At 32.0% G+C, this 23536-nt stretch overlaps 3 protein-coding genes across 3 annotated transcripts; 2 read left to right on the forward strand and 1 right to left on the reverse strand.

The window, feature by feature from the left end:
* Positions 1-928: 928 nt before the first annotated feature.
* On the forward strand, positions 929-4045 carry LOTGIDRAFT_126686 (hypothetical protein; the record flags this gene model as incomplete). The annotated part of the gene is made up of 8 exons (XM_009062931.1): positions 929-985; positions 1141-1250; positions 1591-1687; positions 2039-2175; positions 2464-2560; positions 3396-3485; positions 3618-3725; positions 3956-4045. Coding segments are annotated over 8 exons (786 nt in total), but the record flags the coding sequence as incomplete, so codon positions are not given.
* Positions 4046-5570: 1525 nt separating this feature from the next.
* On the forward strand, positions 5571-14786 carry LOTGIDRAFT_219538 (hypothetical protein; the record flags this gene model as incomplete). The annotated part of the gene is made up of 26 exons (XM_009062932.1): positions 5571-5714; positions 5968-6068; positions 6265-6337; positions 6573-6776; positions 6966-7095; positions 7324-7431; positions 7781-7851; positions 8018-8111; positions 8422-8514; positions 8837-8989; positions 9222-9262; positions 9419-9557; positions 9806-9911; positions 10258-10409; positions 10857-10894; positions 11005-11070; positions 11185-11349; positions 11808-11992; positions 12178-12289; positions 12505-12585; positions 12945-13040; positions 13284-13397; positions 13649-13770; positions 13959-14051; positions 14227-14329; positions 14627-14786. 26 exons carry the CDS (start codon positions 5571-5573, stop codon positions 14783-14785), a joined length of 2943 nt encoding a protein of 980 aa, XP_009061180.1.
* A 3842-nt stretch (positions 14787-18628) lies between these two features.
* Positions 18629-22046, reverse strand: LOTGIDRAFT_126606 (hypothetical protein; the record flags this gene model as incomplete). The annotated part of the gene is made up of 6 exons (XM_009062933.1): positions 18629-18833; positions 19252-19464; positions 19771-20330; positions 20703-20821; positions 21130-21310; positions 21696-22046. 6 exons carry the CDS (start codon positions 22044-22046, stop codon positions 18629-18631), a joined length of 1629 nt encoding a protein of 542 aa, XP_009061181.1.
* Between the last annotated feature and the right edge of the window lie 1490 nt (positions 22047-23536).

Raw genomic sequence — 23536 nt, forward strand, 5'->3', positions numbered from 1 at the left:
TGATGAATTTGTCGGTAAGCTTTGATTTTGATTTGTTTGATAATTTTTTTTTTGTAAACAATATTTAACATTTGAATGAAGGAGATACAGTTGTTAAACTACATTTCCAGTACAAAATTCGCTTTTGGTTTTTACACAATTAAATCAGATGTACAGTACATATCATGCGTCTGCACCGAACTTCAGTGGTTACACATCTCACACATACTCTTCTCTCATAAGGGGTTCAAAGTAATTCAAGATTTCACCTTCAGCAAGCCAAACCTGAAACCTGTTATCATATTTTAGATTTATCTGGATCTGATAATGATCAGAAGAAAGCTATTTTGGAAGAAAAGGAAGCTCTAGATATTCAGAAAAAAATGGTCCAAGAAATGGATGAGGATGATTTTGGTTTAGACGAATTTAAATTGGTGAGTTAAAAACCAATCTTACACTAATGTCAAGGCATATGAGTTGGAAAGCAACCCTTTTATTTCAAACTGTGTGGTCATTAATACTTCTGTAGATATTGATGTCTAGTGTGGTTTGATAGCTCAGTCTGTAACTGTATCTTAAGTTAAACACTTATATTACGTCTCCTGCTTTTCCAATCTATAATGCATATTGACAAGTTTGTGTTTTATTTTCAGCCTGATAAGAAGGTAGATGGTGAACTTGAAAATCAAGAAAAAATCGTAAAAGATTTATCCAAACTGTCAAAGAGAGAAAAGCTTGAGGTGAGACCAGACAACATTTGCAATTCAAATGAAACTGTATGGATAAATATAATATATCATTAAATACATAATATATTTTTTTGGTATACGGTACAAACCTTGGATTTATAAGATTAAGAGTAATCTTTTTAACAACCTGTCATCTGAGACTACAGAGTTTGCAATCACTCATTGTAATGATAATATTTTCTAACTGAATTGTCTTTTAGCTTTTAAAGAAAGAATCACCAGAGTTATTGACCCTTATTGAGGATTTTAAAAATAAGGTTTGTATACAACATGTTTCCCTTTCTTACATTATCATTTTGCAAAGGTAAATTTCATCAACCTTGGTAAAAGTGTCTCATTAAACCAGCCGTGTTGCAGAAATAATGTTTTTGGACGTTGCTCATAATCTTAAGTTATATTTTACCTCATGCAGTTAACAGAAGTAAAAGAAACCATACAGCCATTGTTTAAACTGGTACAAGAAGGCAAGATAGTAAATAAAGCTGCAGATTATATTAAAGTTAAATTCCACCTGAATTTAAGGTAAGGTTTATACTTGTACAAAATTGTTAATTATTGTTCAAAAAGCTCATTTAAATCTTTGGGTACAGTATGCACATGGACTAGTGCACATTACAATGTCTGTATTTGTTTGAAAAGCAAATTTTAATTAAGATATCTAAGGAAATGTTTCAAGATCACACTTGAAATTCATCCTAACTTATGATCACCAACATCAGCTACAGATCTGCCATATTCCTTGAAATTAGATTTTCTTTTTCATCTGGGCTTAGTATACCCCAAGCCCCTTTTCTTAGAAAAATTTATGTTAATGGATAGCCTGGGGATAGTTATAATATATATTGTATTGTTTTGATTACAGTTACTGTGTAAATATCAGCTTCTATTTAATGTTAAAAGCCAAACATATACCAACTATGAACCATCCAGTTATTAAACGTCTAGTGCAATATAGAAAGGTGTGTTTCTATATATTATAATTTTACTATTTATTGCTATTGGCTTGAAGCTTTTCTAGAAGTCACAAGTTTTAAACCTCAATTTTGTGTCAATAACAAAAAATAAGATATTTTCATAATTACAGCACTTATAGACTCTATCAACTCGACTTGGAGAGCCAAAGAGCTATCAATGTTCATTATCGAGTTCTCACTCTAACAATGGGACAAACAGAAAAATTTGAGAGCATTGTATTTGCTGAATACCATGAATTTTTATGGATTATACTGATCATCATGTAAGTTACTGTGACAACTGTCATCCCCTTTTGAAGAGTTCTTATAGCTAATACTGTTATTTTGTTTCATTAGTTAATAAAAGAGTTAGAACCAGTAGATAAGAAATTAGAGAAAGATATTACAAATATAATGGATAAATTACACAGAGGGGAAGAAATCAACTTTGCTCCTTTACCAGAAGAAGAAACAGAAAAACCAGTTTTTAAGAGGTATATATTTGTGAAATGTTGTGATCACAGTCCCAGACTTTATAACTTTTTGAATATATAAGATACTCTATTGTTTTTAGAAAAATCTTTCATTGGACACTGCCTTTCTTTATTGGATTATTCTTTGCAATATTTTGGAATTTCATACCGTATATAAGATAGACTTGAGCTAATGGAAGCCATTGATGTCCCTTATAAAATACCAGAAGCATCCTTCAATCCCTTACATTCTGTGTTGTGTTGTAGTGTTGTATAAGATTATAAGTGCTGTATGATTTGTATTTTTAGGAGAGAGGTAAAAGACAGCGTGAGAAAGAGGGTAGAAGAAAGAAGACAGATGGGAGATTCTGATTCAGAAGCAGAAAATAAACAACAGAAAAAGATGGTATTAATGTCCTCATATTCATCATAAGCTTATATTTGCACAATGAACTTCCAGTAGTATATGTTACTGTCACATTATAAGCACAATATCATAATTCAATGTCAATCCAAAACTGTGAATATTGGATATTGTTCAGTGTAAAATTTTAAAACCACCCATTTTATTCAATCTCACAATCATTTTCATTCTGTTATTTTGACTTTGTAGAAAAAAATGAAAAGAAAAGGTGATGAAACTGAAGCAGAGAAACAGGCTCTAGATTTTTATGACATGCTGAAGAATAAGAAAAAGAAGAAAAATGAGTAAGTTTGAATCATAGGTTCAATTAAATGGCTGTTTATTATATTGTTATCTGTGCTCTGGATGTAGTACGGTATTCATTATCAGGACCGCTGATATGATATGATATGATTTAAAACTTGATGTATCTGGCAGCAGATGAAGGAAAATTAAAGTCACTGAGCTGCCACTAGACAGGACTGGCAAATAAAATATTATCAACAGGCCAATATTATAAACTGGTCCCCCATTTCTTCACACATCGAAGGAACTGGTTTGGGCTATTGTCATCTTGGTCTTGATTGGTCAAAATTCACGTCATACCCTACAGTAACATCATTGCGGTTCCTAGTTTTCAACGCTAAATAGACGATGTCTCGCTTAATCCAGAGGTCAATATTTTGACTGTGAGATTAGACTGTACCTGTTGTTAGTGTAGCGATTAGCAAACACAACCGGGTACCAGTTTACCAATATTATTGATATAAGTGTTAATATGTTAATGTATGTAATGATGATGAATTATAGGGCTGAAGAAGAAGAAGTAGATTTAGAGAAAGCGTATAGACAAGCTGCTGGGGAGTTTGATGATAATAATAATGATGATGAGACAGTAGATGGAGATAAAAGAGCTATTACTAATCAGGTAAAAATCTATTTAGACCAATCAATAAGTTAATTTTAAGTATATTTTTTCACAAATCGAGAAGACAATTAAATCATCTTACTATCTTATTTTTTGTAACAACTTTTTCATCTTATTTTTTTTATTTGTTAGATTCAAAAGAATCGTGGTTTGACACCAAGTAGAAAAAGAGAATTAAAGAATCCTAGAGTTCGACATCGTCATAAATTTAGAAAAGCCAAGATTAGACGAAAAGGACAGGTAAGGATGTTGACTTAGTCTTATAAGGAGTCAACTGTTTCTGACCCAATGCTGTCTTCACATGTTATAAGCTGCTAATCTCTAAGGGAATTTAATAAATAATGCAATTAGTGGAATTGCAAATAGCACAGACGCAATATATATAAAAACTCAGGCTCAATTAACACAATAAGTGTGTCATATGTTAGTAAGTCAGATATCAAATGTTAATATATTTATGTATTTTGTAGGTGAGAGAGGTGAGAACAGAATCACGTCGTTATGGTGGAGAAATGACTGGTATTAGAGCTGGCATCAAGAGAGGAACAAAACTCAAATAAATTTCATACTCTGTTGATATTTGACAGTGTTGTTATCTGTATTATAATAATAAAAGCAAAAACCATTCTTTAACTAGTTTTATAAACATAACTTAAGATAGATAACCACTTAATGATAATGTCCTCTTCAACAACCTTATGCAGCCTTTAGTACTTTACAAAGCTTGGTGATTTCCTAGTCTTTTGTGTGCGACCATAAATTTGCTTGGTCGTCACTGGCAGAATGGTACGTTATGAGGTTCCTTAAAGATTTATTTTTGAAGTCGAAGAATGGGGACACAAGCTTTGCTCCTTTGGCAAATGCAGGCAGTACACATGGCTTCAGAGGTCCTAAAACCATGGCTTTCTCGTAACAGTGGTACAGGCACGCATGCAGGCTACAATGGATGGCAAGGTTATAACATTGGTCCTCTCAGGAGAAGACACATAGAATGCATGTGAAGCTGGGTTGTACAAAGCTAGGTCACAAGTTCAAGTTAGTTTTCCACTTTCTTAATGAAAAGCACGGTCTTTAGTTAATCCTCACTCCATAGGCCCTACCCATTTAAAAAAAAATCTCTTGAGTTCTTAAATATTTAAATGCCTAGTGCTGTATCATGTCGTAAAGGATATAGGCCTATTTGGTTGGAATTCCTGACAATTTGTCATAACTAGCCACTGCTAATAAAGGCCATTAATGCCAAATATCAATAGCCTCTTTCATCCAGTCTTGTCTACTGGAGAAGTCTGGGTGTCAGAGACTAAGAAATCAGTCGGCTGTGTTAAGAGTTCGTATGGATTGTAAACAAGAAACGAAACAAAAGGTATTAATAAGTGATAACAGAGTGGAAAAACTACATCTTTTTTGACAGTTTCTAGTATTTAAAAAGAAAATCATTACATTATTTTCTGTTTCAAATTTATTAAACATTTTTCGTTTCGTTTTATTTTAAATATGCAAACTTAAATCAACTTCATTCAAGATGGCCACTTGCTGAAAAAGAAAAAAAAAGAATTTATTCCATGTGATAAGTTTTGAATAACCTTCAAAATCGTTGATTGGCTCAATAAATAGAATTTGGTTCTTTTTATGTAAGCTTGCTTTTATAATGTTTTGTAATTCTCATCCAAAGTTTCTTCACTGTCATCTTTGTGTTTTATGATTTGTGACCGATTTTAATTTTGGTGAATTTGAGATAGTAAGCATGCCCCGTCAATAAATATTGACATTTCTTTGGTACTATAGAAGTAGAGGTGATGCAAGCAGTATCTGGCTTAGTCTACCTTCTAAAGATTATATTATATATCATACACTTTATTGTAGTTTTTAAAAACTCATAACTTGATAATATGAGAATTAAAAGGGATGAATAAATATTGCAAAGATAGATAGGCTTGGCTTGGGAGTTGGTAATGCTAGTCTAGTAGGCCTATCACTTAAAAAACAGATTCTCCTCTCTTCAGTAGTTGCAAAGACATTGTCATATGTTTAGTTCATCTTCAACATTTGTATCACATCACAATCCTTTTTTTCAGATTTTTAATCATGGAATTAGGCCTGACATCAGAAGAATCATTTGTATTGGACACATTAAATAAAGCTTGTAGTCAAGATGCTTCAGTGTTAAAACCTGCTACAGATCAGCTTCAACAATGGGAAACACAGCCTGGCTTCTATTCCATACTAAGTGTAAGTATATTTTGTATAAATATCATTATATATTGAGACCAAGCTTATAAAAGGAACTTTTTGGAGTGGAGCAGGTCGAAAGGTGACATAGAAGGGCATGCAATTGTTTAAATGGGACAAAAATCAGGCTAATTGCAATAAGATTATAGACTGTGGGAACTTTATTGACTTGTTTTATGTAGAATTTGAACATATTATAATTGGTATAAAAAGTTATTATTTTTAGTTTACTTACTATACTTCTTTATTTTAGAAAATATTCTGTAATCATAATATAGATGTAAATATACGATGGCTAGCTGTAATGTATTGTAAAAATGGCGTGGATAAATATTGGAGACGTTCAGCACCAAAGTAAGCTTAAATCCTACATTCTCAATTTTCATATTATTATGCAAAAACTTAATTAAATATATTTCTATTTTAAGTCAATGATGCATGGAATAGAAAATGACTATAATTTTGCCTACAGCCATCATGTTAGCAAACATCTCTTTACCTAGTAAACTATTTGTATAAATGACAAAAATTATTTCTAAATGTTTTTTAGTGCTATCAATGAAGAAGAGAGAGAAACCATCAAAAGAAGATCCATTTCAAATTTTAATGAGCCCTCACCACAGGTAATTTTCATTAACATTCTAGGTTTTACAAAATAACTGGCGTATGATTACCCATGATAGATGTAGATTTAACCTCTCCATTTCTTTTTTCAGATCGGAAATCTGTTCCAACTTTTTCTAAAGGTTTAATACAAATGTACTTGGATGTGATGACCATTCTGATATTTGACTCATGGTATATCACCAGCATGTGTATGACTTGAAAGTTCAAATTGTTGGTATTTGTCTCTTCTAGGTCACATTACAGTTGGCAGTGCTTGTAGCTAAAATAGCTCGTGTAGATTGTCCGAAATATTGGAGTGACCTACTTCCAACACTATATCAAGCTATAAGATGTTCTGATGGTCTGATACAAGAACGAGCCTTACTTGTCTTTCACCATGTTACCAAGACATTGGCATCTAAACGATTACCAAATGATAGAAAGTTATTTGAAGAGGTAAGATGTTTGATAAATTAGGAGATTGAAGTTGGTCTAAACTGAAGTGGTCTTCAAAATTCTGGGAAAGGCACAATTACTAAATATAAAAATGGTTCAAATCAGTCATAGAAATTATGCAAATGATGTTGTCTAGGTAGTCTAATGAGATCTTGTGTTTGTTATGTATGTATGTTGCTTGAATTTCAGCTGACAATGGAAATATTTAGTTTCATTCTAAGAGTATGGAATATGTATATAGAACAATTTTATCAACTAGCTTCAAAACATGAAGAAGGCATGGCCCCAGCTATAGATAAATGTATTCTTTCTTTAAAAGGTAGGATTGATTTGTTAGTAAAAGTTGTGATTGTTGTTTTCTTTATTTGAATGAGACAAATTGATGTGTTGATGTTTAAATGTGTGAAAATTAAAGTGAAATTTTTGTTTAATGCTTGATGTTTTACTCGGTTTTGGTAAAATCTTTATGCCATGATTCTATACCTTACTCTTTACTTGAATTCCCCATGTAAAAGTTGAGCTATTATATATTTATTTATGTTTTCAGTTTTAAGAAAACTAGTGGTGTTTGGTTTTAAAGATTTAACGACATGTCCTGATGCTGTGTCCTTTATTAATTCTATATTTCAACGTTTAGATCAGGTTCTAGATTGCCGTAAGTATTGGATATATGATTTGAAATTTCCCTTGTTTGATTTCTAAGCTTTTCATGGTTGCCTGATACTATAACTAGAATTAAAGATACTAACAATATGCAATTGCTAGTTTTAAACAAAGTTGACATGGAAAGGCCAAAACTGATATTTGATCAAAGTCAAGACTTTGTGTACAACAAACCATCCTTTGACAGTTGAATATGTAAAAAGTGTGTATTTCCCTGTGCTGTTAATATGGCATTGGCTATCTTCATTAGCCTAACAAGCTGCTGTGAAATAGAGCTCTTCCTCTGATGGATGCTTGAAGAATTATTGGAGATTAATATTTTGAATACTATCCTTTTGTAGGCAGAACAATGTGGGGGAATCATGTAATGGTGGAAAAATGTGAAAAATTAGTTGTTACCTTAACAAAAGTGGTGAGTATGCTTACCTCATTAATTGATCAATTTCGAAGAGCAATCCTATATTTTCTGATTTTATTCGGGCCCCTATGTTATACAGTAGCTATCAAGTCAAGTACTCAACTGAATGTAATGTTACTTTCCTAGATTGTTTTATATAATTATTGAATATGAATTTCAGCTTCTAGATGTATTAGATGTACATCCTATTGGTTTTGTACAGTTTATCAGAATGTCTTTAGAGTTTGTTGTTAGATATAATTTTACTGCAAAGAGTAAGTTGATGATACAGTTTGTTTATTTGACTGTCAGATAATTGCATTTATTTGACTTCTGAAAATTGAGTTATATTGCTTACAATTGTAACTGTTCAACCTCCATATTGTATTTAATCAATTGTCAAATTAAGCTATATTACTTGTTGAGTCTAAAGAATTTATTATTGTTGCAGATGTTGATAAAGACTGAGGACTTCCAACAATACTTTGAACCTTGTACACAAAATCTTTCGCTGATCAAGATTACAGATTTTGTTAAGTTGAGTCTTATGCTAATAGTGTTTAATGTTATCTTATTATTTTACAGGTTTATTATTTGAAAGATTTGTTGTTAATTGTTTTAATTTAATGAAAGGAATTTTATTCTGTGATGTTTATAAACCTCCTAAAAATCCACAAGGTAAATAGGCTTTCTATTCTACTGTTAATGTATGTGTGTTTTCTGTCTGATAGATTATGATTTGATAGTGGACAGCAGTCATTTATCTTGTCTGCTCCTTATTAGGCTAATAATGAAAGGAACGCCATACAATGTGCAGGGACTATTGTGAAGCATCATATGTTGAGATGTTTCTTACAAAATCCAGTTTCTGTTTGTTGTTGATCATATTTATAGAACTCTATGAGGAAATACAAGTTTTAAAAAGCTTAAATAGGATAAAATTTCAAAGCAGAAAAAGATTTGCAAGGCAGATGAAGTTAACATTTTATTTCTCTTGCAGATTCTTCGTCTATTAGTATGCAGGCTCACAAGATTCTGACTGAGTTTTTTACCTATGAAACTTTAGCTGAAATATGTCGTAGATTGGTATCACAGTACTTTTTATTGACCTCAGATGACCTTTTGACCTGGGAGGCAGATCCCGAGGAATTCTGTAAGTTTATGAGCATGAGATTTCTTAAACCGCACAACATCAAAGTTCTTAATATTTTTCTGCCCAGCACTTTGTTAAAGTTGTTATATAAAGTAAAGTATAGTTCATGTTAGTTTTGAATCAGACCAGGATGAGCACAGATATCTTTTCTCATTATAGTCTGATTATATTATATAAATTTAAATATATTATGTAATATTAATATGTGATATAAATCTGTTTATTTTTATAGGTCAAGATGAAGTGGGTGATTCTTATAAATATTCTTTAAGGGTACGTATAGGTATATTGTATTTGGGATGTTGATTTGGTGTCGGAGATATTTTTGATATGTCCACTCTGTCACTACAGAAGAGGGCAAAATCTTCATTATTTACATACTTGTTCAGTTATTAATATACAGTACAAGTAAAATACTTTATATTGCAGCCATGTACAGAAGTGTTATTTTTAACAGTGTTCAAAGAATTCCGTTTAACATTAACAACAGTGCTATTAGAAATGGTCCAATCTAACCAAGGACCTTGTGATCCTGATAATCTGGAAGCTTTACTCAAGAAAGATGCAGGTATTATAAGTTTAACTCTAAATAGATCAGTAGGTTTTATATTCAGTCATTCCTTCAGAACAATATTTGAAAATTAGTGTTAAAATGAGAAAATAGAACACAAATTTTATTCCTTCATAGATTTTATTGTAGAATTTGTCAAGGTATCAGTATGTAATGTTGATACATCTATTAGTATATAATCCATCTTGATATTAGGGTTAATTTTTCTATTATCAGTATGTATTTTTCTCCTATGTTTTTTTCAGTGTACAATGCTGTAGGCCTGGCATCATTTGATTTATTTGATGATATTAATTTTGATCAGTGGTTTGTTACACATCTAGCAGCTGAGCTACAAAATAAACATTTTCAGTAAGTCTTCTTATGTGAACTTTAAGAAATTCCAGAAAAATTAAAACCGAAACTAGGCATATAAACCAGGAATATGGGGTACATTTCTGTTTTCAAAATTTTACTAGAGGTTTTATAGTTGGGTTATAAAAAATGTTTGTTTGATATTTCTCAACTAATTGACTAGATTGTATATATTTTACTGGATGATATTTCATATATCTTTATTTGAGAATTAGAAGCTGCTCTCTTACGACAAAATTTTTTAAAATAGCATATTTTACATCAAAAGTTATTGTAATGTGTTTTGAGAAATATGCCAATGCTTCATTTGATATTGTTTTATTGTGAATATGTTCTTTTCCAGGTATCGTATAATAAGACGTAGAGTTATATGGTTGATAGGACAGTGGGTCGGTGTCAAGATGTCTGTCAGTTTGAGACCAATGTTATATGAAATTATTTTATCATTACTGTCTAAAGATGAAGACTTGGCCGTCAGAATAGAAGCTGCACAATGTCTTAAAACAGATATCCTTTATTAAAATCAATCAGTGTGTTAAATAGGGAAAGGGAGAAAGCTCAGTCATTATTGCATAGCTAGAGAAGCAATAAAAGGCACCATAACAGGTTCAAATGCCCCTCATTCTAACTAAACTGAACCCCTGCTGCGTTTTTTTTCATTTACGGCTTAAACTCACATACAACTTTCTCTCTACTCAATTTACTTGGTGTAAACTAGTGCGATACTAGTGTATGTTCGGATGTGATTTCGTCCAATTAATGCTTAAGTGATAATAGCTCCATCCTGTTAATTTGGGACTGAGTTTAAGATGAATCAGTGCATGGCCAGGCAATATTACTAATGATGTAGGTTCTAATACTCTGATAACAGGAAAAAATCTGAGATTTGTTGATATTGATTTTTAATTGCTGTATACATTATCCTTGACTTATTCTTACCAGTTGATGATTTTGAATTTAAAACTGAACAGTTACTACCAGTAAGTATGAATCCATGTTACTACTTTTGAGATGAAGATTCTCATGATATTTAAAGCAATGATGTGACAGATCAGAAACATTTTCATTTTGTATTTCTTTTCTGTTTTAGTATTTAGAGTCATTATTTGCTCATCTGTTTGAATTATTAAAAGAAGTCAGAGAGTGTGACACTAAGGTAAGAATTTAGAATTGATCTTACCATTTTTTTTATCTTGTTTTCGCAGCATACTTTGTTATTAAAAATGTGTATTCTGTCCTGTAATAGAGTATGTTCTGTTGTTATTTTCAGATGCATGTATTACATGTATTATCATTTGTAATAGAGAGAGTTGGATCTAAAATACAACCCTATACTACAGCATTAGTACAATATCTACCATTATTATGGCAGGAGTCTAGTGAACATAATATGTTAAGATGTGCTATATTGACAACTTTAATACATCTTGTACAGGTTTGTAGCTTTTGTTCTTGGACTAGAACTGAAAACCTTCATGAATGTGACTTATTGAATGGTGTGCCAGGGCGACTGAGTTTTCTATGGTGACTTAGATTGAATGAAATTATGACCAGACTATCTAAGGCACTCTCAAGGGACAGTGTTTAAGGGAATGGTGTTCTGTTGGATATCATGGATGCAAAGATAAGACACACTCAATGAAGTCATAACCGCTATCTTTATTCAGGCCATCTAAGGCTCTCTCAAGGGAGATAACTCTTATTGCTGACTTGACATCTTCCTACCTCAACTTGACAATGATATGGGAAATTTTGCAGTTAAGCAGTATGATTTTATCCCACCGGAGAATTTGTCATGTATAAAAACATGTTCCCAATTCTCATATGTCCAACCATCTATCATAAAATAATTTATGGTAAAGTTCAATGTCTAAGTTGTGATTGATATTTCAGGGTTTTGGTACAACATGTACAAAGTTATATGATTTTTTAATACCAGTGATAGAATCAAGTACAGATATAAACCAAGATCAACATATTTATTTATTAGAGGATGGATTAGAACTGTGGGTCGTTACTTTACAAAGTTCACCACATATTACTCAACCTCTTCTTAAAATATTTCAACAGATGCCAGCGTTATTAGGTATGTATGGTTTGACAACTATCCATAACAAGATTGGGGAAATGGGGTTTATTGGTTGATCCATCTTGATTATCCCTGAAGATCTTTGACAATGGTTTTGATAAGGACCATTTGGAAGAAAGAAAACTTAAGAATTAAGTGCAAGTACATGTATATTACTTTCTTGTCTATCATTAGTTTGTCTATGATTCCAACCTTTCTTTTCGCAGAATTAGGAACTGAAAATTTACGTATTTGTTTAAAAGTTATAGAAGCCTATATATTATTGGGACCTCATGAATTTATGCAGGTATATATATATATTTATTTTTATCTTTTGGTTGATTTCGGTCATTATTTTCCTGGGATCAAAGTAGATTTAAAGTTTAAATTAAAGGTATCATACCGAACTTTGAACTTTGTAAATTATATCAATTCACTAGTAGTCAAGACCTTTTTACCGAAACATACGAGCAAAAGTTCTTTTGAATTAATCATCCTTTGAAAATTTAACTATATTTACAGGCATATTCAGGTGTGTTGGTGCCCTCCTTTTCTAGTTTAATGACTGATATTAGAGCAGAAGGTTTAGTTATGATATTACGGGTAAATATGATATAAATATTACAGGATTTTGATTTAACGATTGTTTGTATGGTTGTATTTAGCTCTGCTAACCCACTAATGTAGCTAGATAAATACCTTATTAATTGCTTCCAGAAGGCTTAAAGTCAAATCGGGTACTGGTTTATGTATATATATTCAAAAGTTTACTTGTAATATACAATCTCCCAATGAATAATTATGTATTCTTGCATTTTAAAGTTATCAACTATGTGTTTGTTTGTCATTGTTAGATGAGGTTCTCCAAACTATACAAGTAATATTTAACTTTATCGTATAATTTTGGAGGCAGAGTACCATAAAAGTATGTAATTACGAGAATAGTTATTCGATTATTATAGGTGATAGAGGTGGTATTTAAAACATTCCCGACAGAAGGACCACAAGTTTTTCAACCAATATTAAATGGTGTTGTTACAACTATAGTCAATGGGGAGGTAGGCACTTATTATATTGTAACTGTAAGGTATTACTACTTCTACAGTCACTTATCTTAAAAGGATGCTTATTGATATTTTGTATGTTTTTTCATTTTGGGACAAATTTTTGGAGTATATGACTAACTAATGGGTTTAGCTTTCAACTGATGAGTTTCATTGGTTTAAAGTATGTTTGGAAGTTAATCTGTATTTCTTGTTATGTGGAATGATGTCAGTGATCAATATTTTGTCATTTTGTAGGAGAATAGTGTAGTTCTGTCAATGTATTTAACGTTAATATCTCGAGTTATTCTTCAAAATCAAACAGTTTTCTGGTCAGTTGTAGAAAAAGTTGCTTCAGACACACAACGAAATGTAAGTTTGAAAATTCACAATCTGAAAAAAAAAACACATACCAATTGGTTATTGAAATTTTGGATTCTGCTATCATGTTATAGGTTATGTATTTAAATCTAAATGAAAACCAATTTTTGGGACAAAGAGTAAAGCCTACAATCTTTATTTTCTAAAATGGGTCTGAAATCTAAAATGAAAACTATTTCATTGCCAGTCAGATATTTTGTTATCTTTGTATAATAATATTAAATATGAATTTTATTTGATAGAGTCAGACTATACTTCAAAGATTGCTAGATACGTACGGAGATAAGATAGATTCTATAACACAACCTGAGAGAAGAAAAATATCAGCTTTAGCCTTGTCTTCACTGTTATCTATAAACCATAGGTATGATTTATTTACTGCCATATTGCCTTTTCAAAATAAATATCATTATCCCAAAGAGCAGAACATTGGCTTAAACTCAATATGGAGATTTACTGACAAACTGTGCAATTGGAATTATTCAAACGCATGTACACAAACAGCTTATAACGTTTAGTTGACATTTGCCTTAATCTGATATATATTAACAGTATTGTAGGTGAGAAGTTTAGCTGTATAATACATCTATGTGTGGAAGTTCTACATGATGTATGTCAGAAAGACGACCATGGTAAAAATTACGAGTAAGTAATTAAGCAATAATTCAGTCAGGAATGTGGTGATTGCCAACTCTACTTAAGTTGTGGCCCTGGTCAATCCTTTGACAAAAAAGTTTAAGACTTAACAATTTGGCTTATGCATTATACCTTCAACTCTTTTTTTGATCAGTAATAATTTAATCAATACTTTTTCTATCAGTTCACTAGTGTTTGGAGAAGATGATATAATAGAGAATTATCAATACTCTAATGATGATGATTATAGTGATATACCAACACAACATGATATTAGAAAGAAAAACGTAAGTTCATGATAAAAACTTCTATTCTCTCCCTATGTGAGTCGACATAGACTGTGTGTCCAAAAACTTTGAAAGATAACCAGTTAGATTCTTAGGATCGGAGGTTCCAAACCAAACAGCTGGACCATAGTAGACCTGATGATATTTGTGGGGTTATAGCATAGTGTTCTATCTTATCAAGAGGTTAAGTTTGTAACATTTTATTAGTATTGGACAGATATGATAGTCCTTACTTTTTGTTGCTTCTCCAGTAAGTTTTGCATTAATCATATACTGGTATGTTTTTATAAATTTCAGTTGAGCCGAACAGATCCAGTTCACTCTGTGTCATTAAAAGACTTTGTCATGAATCAAGTGCGACAATGTGAACAAGTTCAAGGTCATACAAACTTTAATCGTATGATGTCTGATGTAGATTATGAAATAATCAAACAATTGAAGGAATTATGCTCGTAACTTTTGTGATAATCAAAATAAGTGCTTCAAAATGTCTTTCGTCAACTAGTGCTTTGGGTGTCTGCGTTGTTTTGTTTTTCTACAAGATCATTCCTGGTCAAGGATGGTGAACAATTTCCCTCCATTTTTAGTTCTAATTTCCAAGGAAGGGATTCTCAAGGAAATTGACAGTTAAACTGCACATAAAATGCAATATATTCACTATCTTGATGGGCTTGAATTTGTATTTCTGTGTACCTTAGAGGATAACGTGACAAATAGGATCTACCCAGCTCCTCAGATATGTGGATGTGATATTGTCACAGGTAAGCACCAAACATCAAATGTAACTTTTTATGGACTAACAATCCAAAAATGGAAAGGGTTCAAAACCCATAAAAGGTGTCAACACCCATAAAAGGTGTCATTAGATTCGTTGGACTACTCAGAGGAATATGTAAGGTAATCGTGCACAATAAGCATTTAATTTGTTCAAACTTTTAACCTGTGAATGACGAATGTGAACAGCCTTGTATTTATCCCAGTGTACAACCAAAGATATTATTGTGTAATAATTCTATATTGTGACTTGGAATTTCTGAGTCAAGGATGTGTATGTTGCAACTGTCATCTAATCTGTGATACAGAATTCATGGCTGAAAAAATGGAGAACCTTCAAATTTATTTAAATGTGGATATAGCCAAAGTAAAAGGAAGAAGGGAGACATCAGGGTTGTGGCCTTCCAAAATAACCATTTGAGTCTGTTTCTGCAATAAATTTGGGATAGATTTGGTAATTTTTGGGTACTCATCATCCCTCTCACTCACAGTTAATATTAGACTTCATTACCAATTGGTAAAGGCATAAAAATTCATTGTTGAGGAGCTCTCTTCTGCTGTTGACAACTGCTTTAGATATTAGACATGTCATCAGAATCTATGGCTTAAAATTGTGGTGTTAGTCCCCATTAATTGGAGTAAAATTTCTAATGGTTTAAAGAAACACAAGATATTTAGATATACTACTTCTAGTTTCATTACATACTACGTTTAGGAACACATACAGGTAACATTGTCAAGCAAAAATAACTTAATAATGTTACCTGTATGTGTTCCTAAACATAGTATGTAATGAAACTAAAAGTTGTATATCTATATATCTTGTGTTCTGAAGATGAACCTTCCTACTTCTATATGTCGTATAAATATCATGCAATGGTTGGTTAGCATATTTTTTGCCATGAATTTCTGGGAAAAAAGGGAAAAAAGAAATCTTTGCTCTCAAGACTGAAATCACAGCTATACAGCATAGTTTACACAGACAAATTGCCATGTGTCTCTTTCCATATAGAATTATCATTTTGCATTTTGGGAATTGTTTCAATGCATTAGATTTTAGCTTAAGTACTGCATTTAGCTCAGTATAAATGGTTCTAAATAATAATTTCTATGATAACAATTATCTCCATTTACTACAAAGTTTATGGAATGTTTGTGAAGAAACTCTTATAGCCATATGACCTTAGTTTTAAGTTAAACTTTTGTTATTATGATGGATATCTTTTAGATTGTATGAATTCTGAATAAGATAATATAACATGAAATTTTGATTTAAAATTAAATAATTGTACTCAGCTAGGTAATGGAAATTTGGTTCATTATTAGATAAAAATTTTACTCAACAAAAAACTTCCAATTGGAGTTTATTTAAATATTTATGTTATAATTTGATCATGTTAAGTAAAATTTTCCAACTAGCCTGTGGTTGATAAATATCAACATAGAACAGGAAGCTAGATTCAGATGATAAGTTTTCTATTTCCTCCATTTCATCTAGTCTTGAATCATGAATTATAGTATAGATCTGAAATGCACATATAAATTGCACCAACATTGTTTGTGTACATGAATATGAACACCAGAGCTAAGTTGTCTATTATGGAATCATAAAAATAATCTGGGACTTTCTGTAAGAAAGACTCTCATTTTGTCTTGATATGGACACTGAAATATGATTTTACCAATCAGTGTTCTAATTAGTGTAGTATGTTTTACAATTATCTTAAAGTTATTATGTTTCTGACAACTGACCCGAGACCATATTGGCAATGTCAAGTTATTACAAACTAGGTCTAATACCTTAACTATATTGGGCTCTTTTCTTGTATTACTGACGATTGTAAATGCAGAAATTTGATTGAATTGTACACTAGCGAATTCAGTAATTCAGAGCCCTCGACATAAAGACAGTACAAGAAAAGAGCTGAATGGAGTAGAGGTATAAGAGGCAGTTCGTAATGACTTGACATTGCCAAGATGACACTAGACTTATATTCTTACTCTTGAACCTTCATCTATAACTTTATGTAAGAACTGTTTCAGAGTCAATTGATATTATCACTATGTCTAATTGTATAGTTTTGTTGTCCAGTTTTCAAAAAACAATGGAATTTGATTAGCAAAAATTATGAAATTTCTTCTTCTTTTATAATTATTTTATGCAACACCACTAAAGATTTTTTGAGTAGAAATGCCACAGTGGTATGTATTTTCAAATGGAAATATTAGAATTCCCTGTTTAAGGTTTATAATGTTCAGAGATAATGAACTATATAATTATTTAGTATTTAAGTTTCTGGTATAATAATGTATTCAACCAATATAATGAAATATATTATTACAAATTTATTACTTGTTTGTTTTATCTGTTTTATTGATTTCTTTAGCGTTGCCTGTGTAGTAAGGATTACCCCAGGCTTAAGTAAAGTGCTTGGATGGCGTAGTAAATTGGATGCTCGCTAGCAAACCTGAAGGACCAGAGTTTAATCCCATAGAGGTCGAGATAATACCTTTCTAATTTTCCGAACCAGTTACCCGTCATATGTCAGTAATGCAGGTCGAAGGGGCTGACAATGGAGAAAGTGTCAAGTCCTTCAGATGGGATAATAAACCAAGGCCCTTTGTACAATACCAATTGTTAATTTAAAATCTCCCTTGACAGTTGGAATTTCATTGCACACTGTATGGCATTGACGATCTTGATTAGCACAATTAGATACAGGAAAGTGGGTCATATAACTCCATTACATTTCTTTATTCAATCATTTAACACAGTTTTAAATAAAAGAAAACTTTTAATAACAAATTATAATATTTTAATAAATAAATTATGTCATTATTATTATGAATAACATCTAAAAGGATATAATCATCGAAATTTTCAGCAGAACTTCTGATAAAGTAGAATATAACTACCTGAAGTAAAATCAGAATAAAAAGCCTGAGGTTTGGAGCATCTCATTTGCTTTTTTATAAAGAATGAAAGAGCCTATTCAGCATCTCACCTTTGATGTACTGAACTGACCAGAACTCTGTCACCGGATTTGATTGGTCAATTCAAAATATTGCGATCAAAATCATCTGAAATCAGTTCAGTAATACACCAATATCTTTTAATCAAGTAAAATATTTAAATGACTACATCCCTTTGTGAATATCACAGTCAATTCAAATTATAAAAAAATCTTTAACACAGTCATCCTAATATCATAATTTTCATATCATATCACTTCGTAGAGTGCAACTCGCACTCAGCTCCAGGTGCAGAGAGGCCAAGATGTGTTATAACAGAGCAACTCATTCAGTTTACATTACCAAGAAAATCTTGATATTTACTGTGAAATCATAATTATTCATGGAGGATCCATTCGTAGATGTGGCAAAGAGAAATCGTATCCACAGAAAACATTAAAATCGATAAAACCATTTTCATCTTGCATGATATCAACTTATTTAAGGGTTTTAAACAATGGTTTTGGTTGTTAAATTTGACTGTCCCCCCCCCCCTTTAATACGCAAAATGAATTATTCTGTCAGCTTTGGCAACTTTGACATTTTATATTTTGATCTCCATATTTGTATTGAATGGTCATCACTAACAGTAACAAGATATTCCTGATCACGGGGGTTAAAAGCAACAGCATTGACGACACCTTCTCCGTGTTGAAAGGTTGATAACAGACATCTATAATGTTTATCCCATAAATACCCTTGGCTATCTTCACTTCCACTGAAATAAATTACAGAAGATATTATTTTACTAGCCTGAACGAATATTTTCATTTATACAAGATTTCAAAGGCTTCCAGCTCAAAACATAATTTAAGGATAAACGATGTTATTGTTATCTCAAGCTCAATTATATGAATTTTTGCATAGGCGTCAAGCTCAATTGTAGTCTATTACATGGCTTAAAATATATTCTTTCAAGAACATGCAAGGTATTAGTCTCCAGCAAAATATGTATTTGTATACTTTTTTCAAAGGTCTCAATCTCAAACTACAGTCTTTTACAGGCTATAAAATATATATGTTTTACAGGGATAAAGCTGAATATAGGAGTTTTCCAAAGCATTCTTGCTAACAGAATTTTTGCCTTTGTTTTTTTGTGGCCATGTACTTCTTAAAACAAAAGCTATAATGCTTACCTTGCAACATAATCATGACTAGTATGTAAGAAAACAAAACAACACATAGTAGATGGTGATAGTCCCTTATGTCCAGTATATCGAATACCCGTATCAGTTAGAGTATGTAGATCAATCACACGTACTTCAATATCTTCTGACAGTAAAGGTGTACTCCATGGATCCTCTCTATCTACCTTACCTACCCATGGTCGGCAATTTACATATAAATACCTAAAAGCATACAGACAACCAACATACTCAAGAAGCAGCGATTAAATCTAATTACTATGATTCATTCTAAAGTCACTATTTGAAGAAAAACCATATGTATATTTGAGGTGAAAGGTAGAAAAGGCCAACAGATCCTATTACTTTAAATTTATTTCCTTGAATGACATTGTTTTCAAGTTTTACAGTTCATAATGGCAAGTTGTCTTTGCAAAACTTTCTACAGGAAAATAAATTAAAGACAAGCTCCTTATGTCCAATCACACTGTCCAATACACAGGGCATATGAATATAAAACTAGAATCATACCTTTTATTATCTGAAAGACATAATCCAGTAACATGTCCATTTAGATCTATCATCTGATCCCACGAGTCTGGTTTACGATTTGGTTGTATCTCAATTTCATTTTTACCCAGGTGCATCACCATGTGTCCAATATCGTCACTATTTAAGTCTTCAGTAGCTGAATGGTGGGACAAGTCAGAGGGAATAGTATTCACTCCTATCTGATGTAAAGCAACGGAAAAATTACCAGTCACGTAGAGTAGGCGAGTATCACAGTTAGATTTGAAAGAATGGCCTTCAGCAGATGAAACAGAGTTGTCTTTCTTGGAATCACTGCTTAATTTACCACAGCATTTACAAATATCATCATGTCCATTACTAGCGAGGTAGCAGTTTGAATCTTCCTCAGATGGGTTCTTCCTCATTGGTTCTGAGTTTGAAGCACAACTCATACAGTGTGAAGTATGATTTTTAAACACCATTAAACATTTAATCAAACTAGCTGTCTCATTAGAAAACGTAAACAACACCTGTCCAGTTACATCATCCTCTACAGGTTCGTATTTATCATTATTATTCACCTGGAAACAAATAGAAAATTGTCTGTGTAGTGCTCTCACTAAAGTGAAGTTGATATGCCTGAGGACAACGGGAGAAACAGGTTGAAAAAGTGCATAAAACTGTCACCAAAGGGTTTAAATGAAGAGAGGTTGTGGATTGGTAATCAGGGTTAAGTTATAAGCTTATTTTTCAACTTCCACCATCATGTATTCTTTATCAGGTGAAAATTTGCAATTGAGTTGATCAATGGGCTATTCGGCTTTGCATTGTTACTCTTATAATGAATCAAACTAATTCCTTATATGTTTTTCTGTAATTGATCATAATAATGAGTCAAATTCAAGCTGATAAAGTTCATTTCTTACTGGAAATGCTTCAATATTAACAGTGACTAAAGCTCCCTGATTTTCTAGATTGATATGTAAAGATCCACCAAGAAAAGTTTCAGAATTTAACCAGGCTCCAAACAACTGTGATGGATCCATATTGACTATCTTTAACAGCTCAAAATCTGAAAATAAAAGAGTGAATGAAATTATTTAATGATTAGGGCATATTTCTTTTTTGGTGCACTCGGTATCACTCTGTAGCTGGGTTTATCAACTCAGCATTACTTTCAGAGAGTCCTAATAGCTAACCTTGTCTATCTGACTGTTAATCGTAAAGGCATTCAAAACTTCTGCTTGGCACTTAACAGACATTTGAAAGCACTGGCATAAGCATCAGGCATCTTGCCTTTAATTATATCTTTGCATACTGAAATCTTTGGAAATTGATTAACTGCAGTAGAAAATATCTCCATTCATTAAGCTTACATACTTTTTTCTAGTGACAATATGGCTACATATCCTCTCCTATCAACAACGCTACTTCTAACACTGGATACCAGCAGCTTCGTATCATCACCATTAAAACAGGAAAACTGAGTAAAATCCCATAAAAAATCTTTACCAAACTGATAATCATATTTCATCTTGGTAGGATAACCCACTTCCCATACCTGTAATTCACAAAACATAAAGAAGAAATGAAATGAGATAAGGTCAAGGGTGGAAAGGTTAATTTAGACAATTAGTCCAAGACTAATTTAACATAACAATGCCATAAGCTGGCTTTAAGTAAGTGTTTCCCCAAGAATTGTGTATGGTAGTGCTACCATTGACATATTGTGGCTGCTCCTTACTGAATTCTGAGCTGCACCTTTTTTAAAAATGATGCTAGAAACACCTGCTTTCTTTTAACAAGTTGATAAACAACTCAGCAATGACTGGCCCTATGTCCAAGTAGAAATAAGGCCAACATGAAACAGGTTACAGTAATCCCAATCATACAGAAAGAATTAAAAAAAAAATGATGCAAATAAGACTTGACTTATAATTCCCTACCTTAACAGAACAATCTTTAGAAGTTGTTGAAAAGAAAAGACCATTGTGTGAGAAACTGACATGTAAAACTTCATCTGTGTGTTCTAATAATTCTTCACTCCACACAGTAGGACAATGATAAAATAATCTCTTATATTCACTTCTCCAACTTTCTTTATCGTTAGCTAAACCATTTTTAACATCTATTTTATATAAACTTTTTAATAGGTTTCTGTATAAACTGTCATCGTATGCTACGTTTCTCCAACGCTTACAAACTTGTGCCGAGCTGCACAAATCAGGTCCATTTAAAAAGGAGAATATATGAAGTAATATTGAGTCGGGAAAATGTTCTATAATAGTTTCACACATAATTTAACATCTGCTCGCACAACCTGTCAACAAAAATTCAAAGATTTGAAAAATTAACAAGTTTTGCCCATATGAATTGAGAATTCTGAAATATGTCAGGTATTAAACCCCATAATTACAAAAGATAAGCATTCAATAATCAATTCAGTTCATAAATAATAAATAAGCATATTCAATTCTGCATGTTATATTATATTATAGGCTAGTCCGAAACATCTGCCTCCATTCCAGCCTCTGAAGACTATTTTGACAGTTTATGGCTCAAGCAGAGTAAAAACTTGGCTTTATTTTAAAGGGGAATTTTCCTGACAATGACCCATGAGTGATTAATTTCGTTAAAAAACTTTGATGTATCCAGGGGGATAATGATGCTATGACCAAACTACAAAAATACCCATCTGTACAAGTATCTCGAGCAGTTCTTTAGGTAAATAAAAAGGTTTTCAATTCCCGCACATTCAGAGGTACTGAAAATCCCCATCAAACATAACCAAGTTTTTCTGACCCTTCTCCAGCCCACAACTGTCACAATAATTCTTATCAGTTGCTGGAATAGAGACAGATGTTTCGGACTTATCATAATTTAAGAAGAAAATGGAACTTGCAGAAGATGAGCTTATTGAATGAAAATCTTTCCCTTGCAGAATGTAGGATTTACTACTGTCTACACACATAAATCACGAAAAAGTTGAGAGTGAAAAAGAAATAAATTTATAAAATTCGCTAGCTACCTGAAAACTATCGTATGTTTAAGTACAAAATAAGTAACAAAATTGTTATAATATAACGGATTGGCTACTGATTGAAAAGTGAATGTCTAAGAGTAAAATATAATCCGTAAAATATAATGCGCTTGCGTATCGATTATCCAGACAAAAACAAAATAAATAAATTTCGACTCGTTCTTGCTTAGTAATTCTTTGCACATTTTCTAAGGTATCTTTAAAATAAGGAAGAAAATATTCCCACATCTTAAATGGTTCAACCGGGCTGAACTTAGTCTACACATTCAACCAGCATACAGCTTCGGGTCGAATCGTCTCAGCATACTCATTCGCGGCAAATCGACCCGATATGAAATCTGAATTATTACTAACTTAAATATTGTTAAAATAACTTAATGGAAGCTGTCGAAACTTACCAAAGACAGCAAATTTAAAGGCTTAGCCGTCATAGGAACTATTCGAAATATCAAATCATAATTGCTGTCTCCCTTACTCTTTGTACGGAGGCCCATTGAAGACATACAATAATCGACATATATATGGCCTATATGAGTATATTACGGGCAATTTGCGAGGCTTAGACATCATAGAAACTTTTTGAAATTCATACCATACTTCACACTAGTCCTCATAATCCTCATTCGAAATATCAAATCACTAAGTTGCTGTCTTCCTTACTTTTTACAATTAACCTTTTGAAAAAGACTTTGCATTTATTTACAACGTTCTTGGCAAACCTGTCATCATAGGCAATTCTTTGAATAA

The sequence above is a fragment of the Lottia gigantea genome (genome assembly GCF_000327385.1).
Source record: "Lottia gigantea unplaced genomic scaffold LOTGIsca_54, whole genome shotgun sequence".
NCBI lineage: Eukaryota > Metazoa > Mollusca > Gastropoda > Lottiidae > Lottia > Lottia gigantea.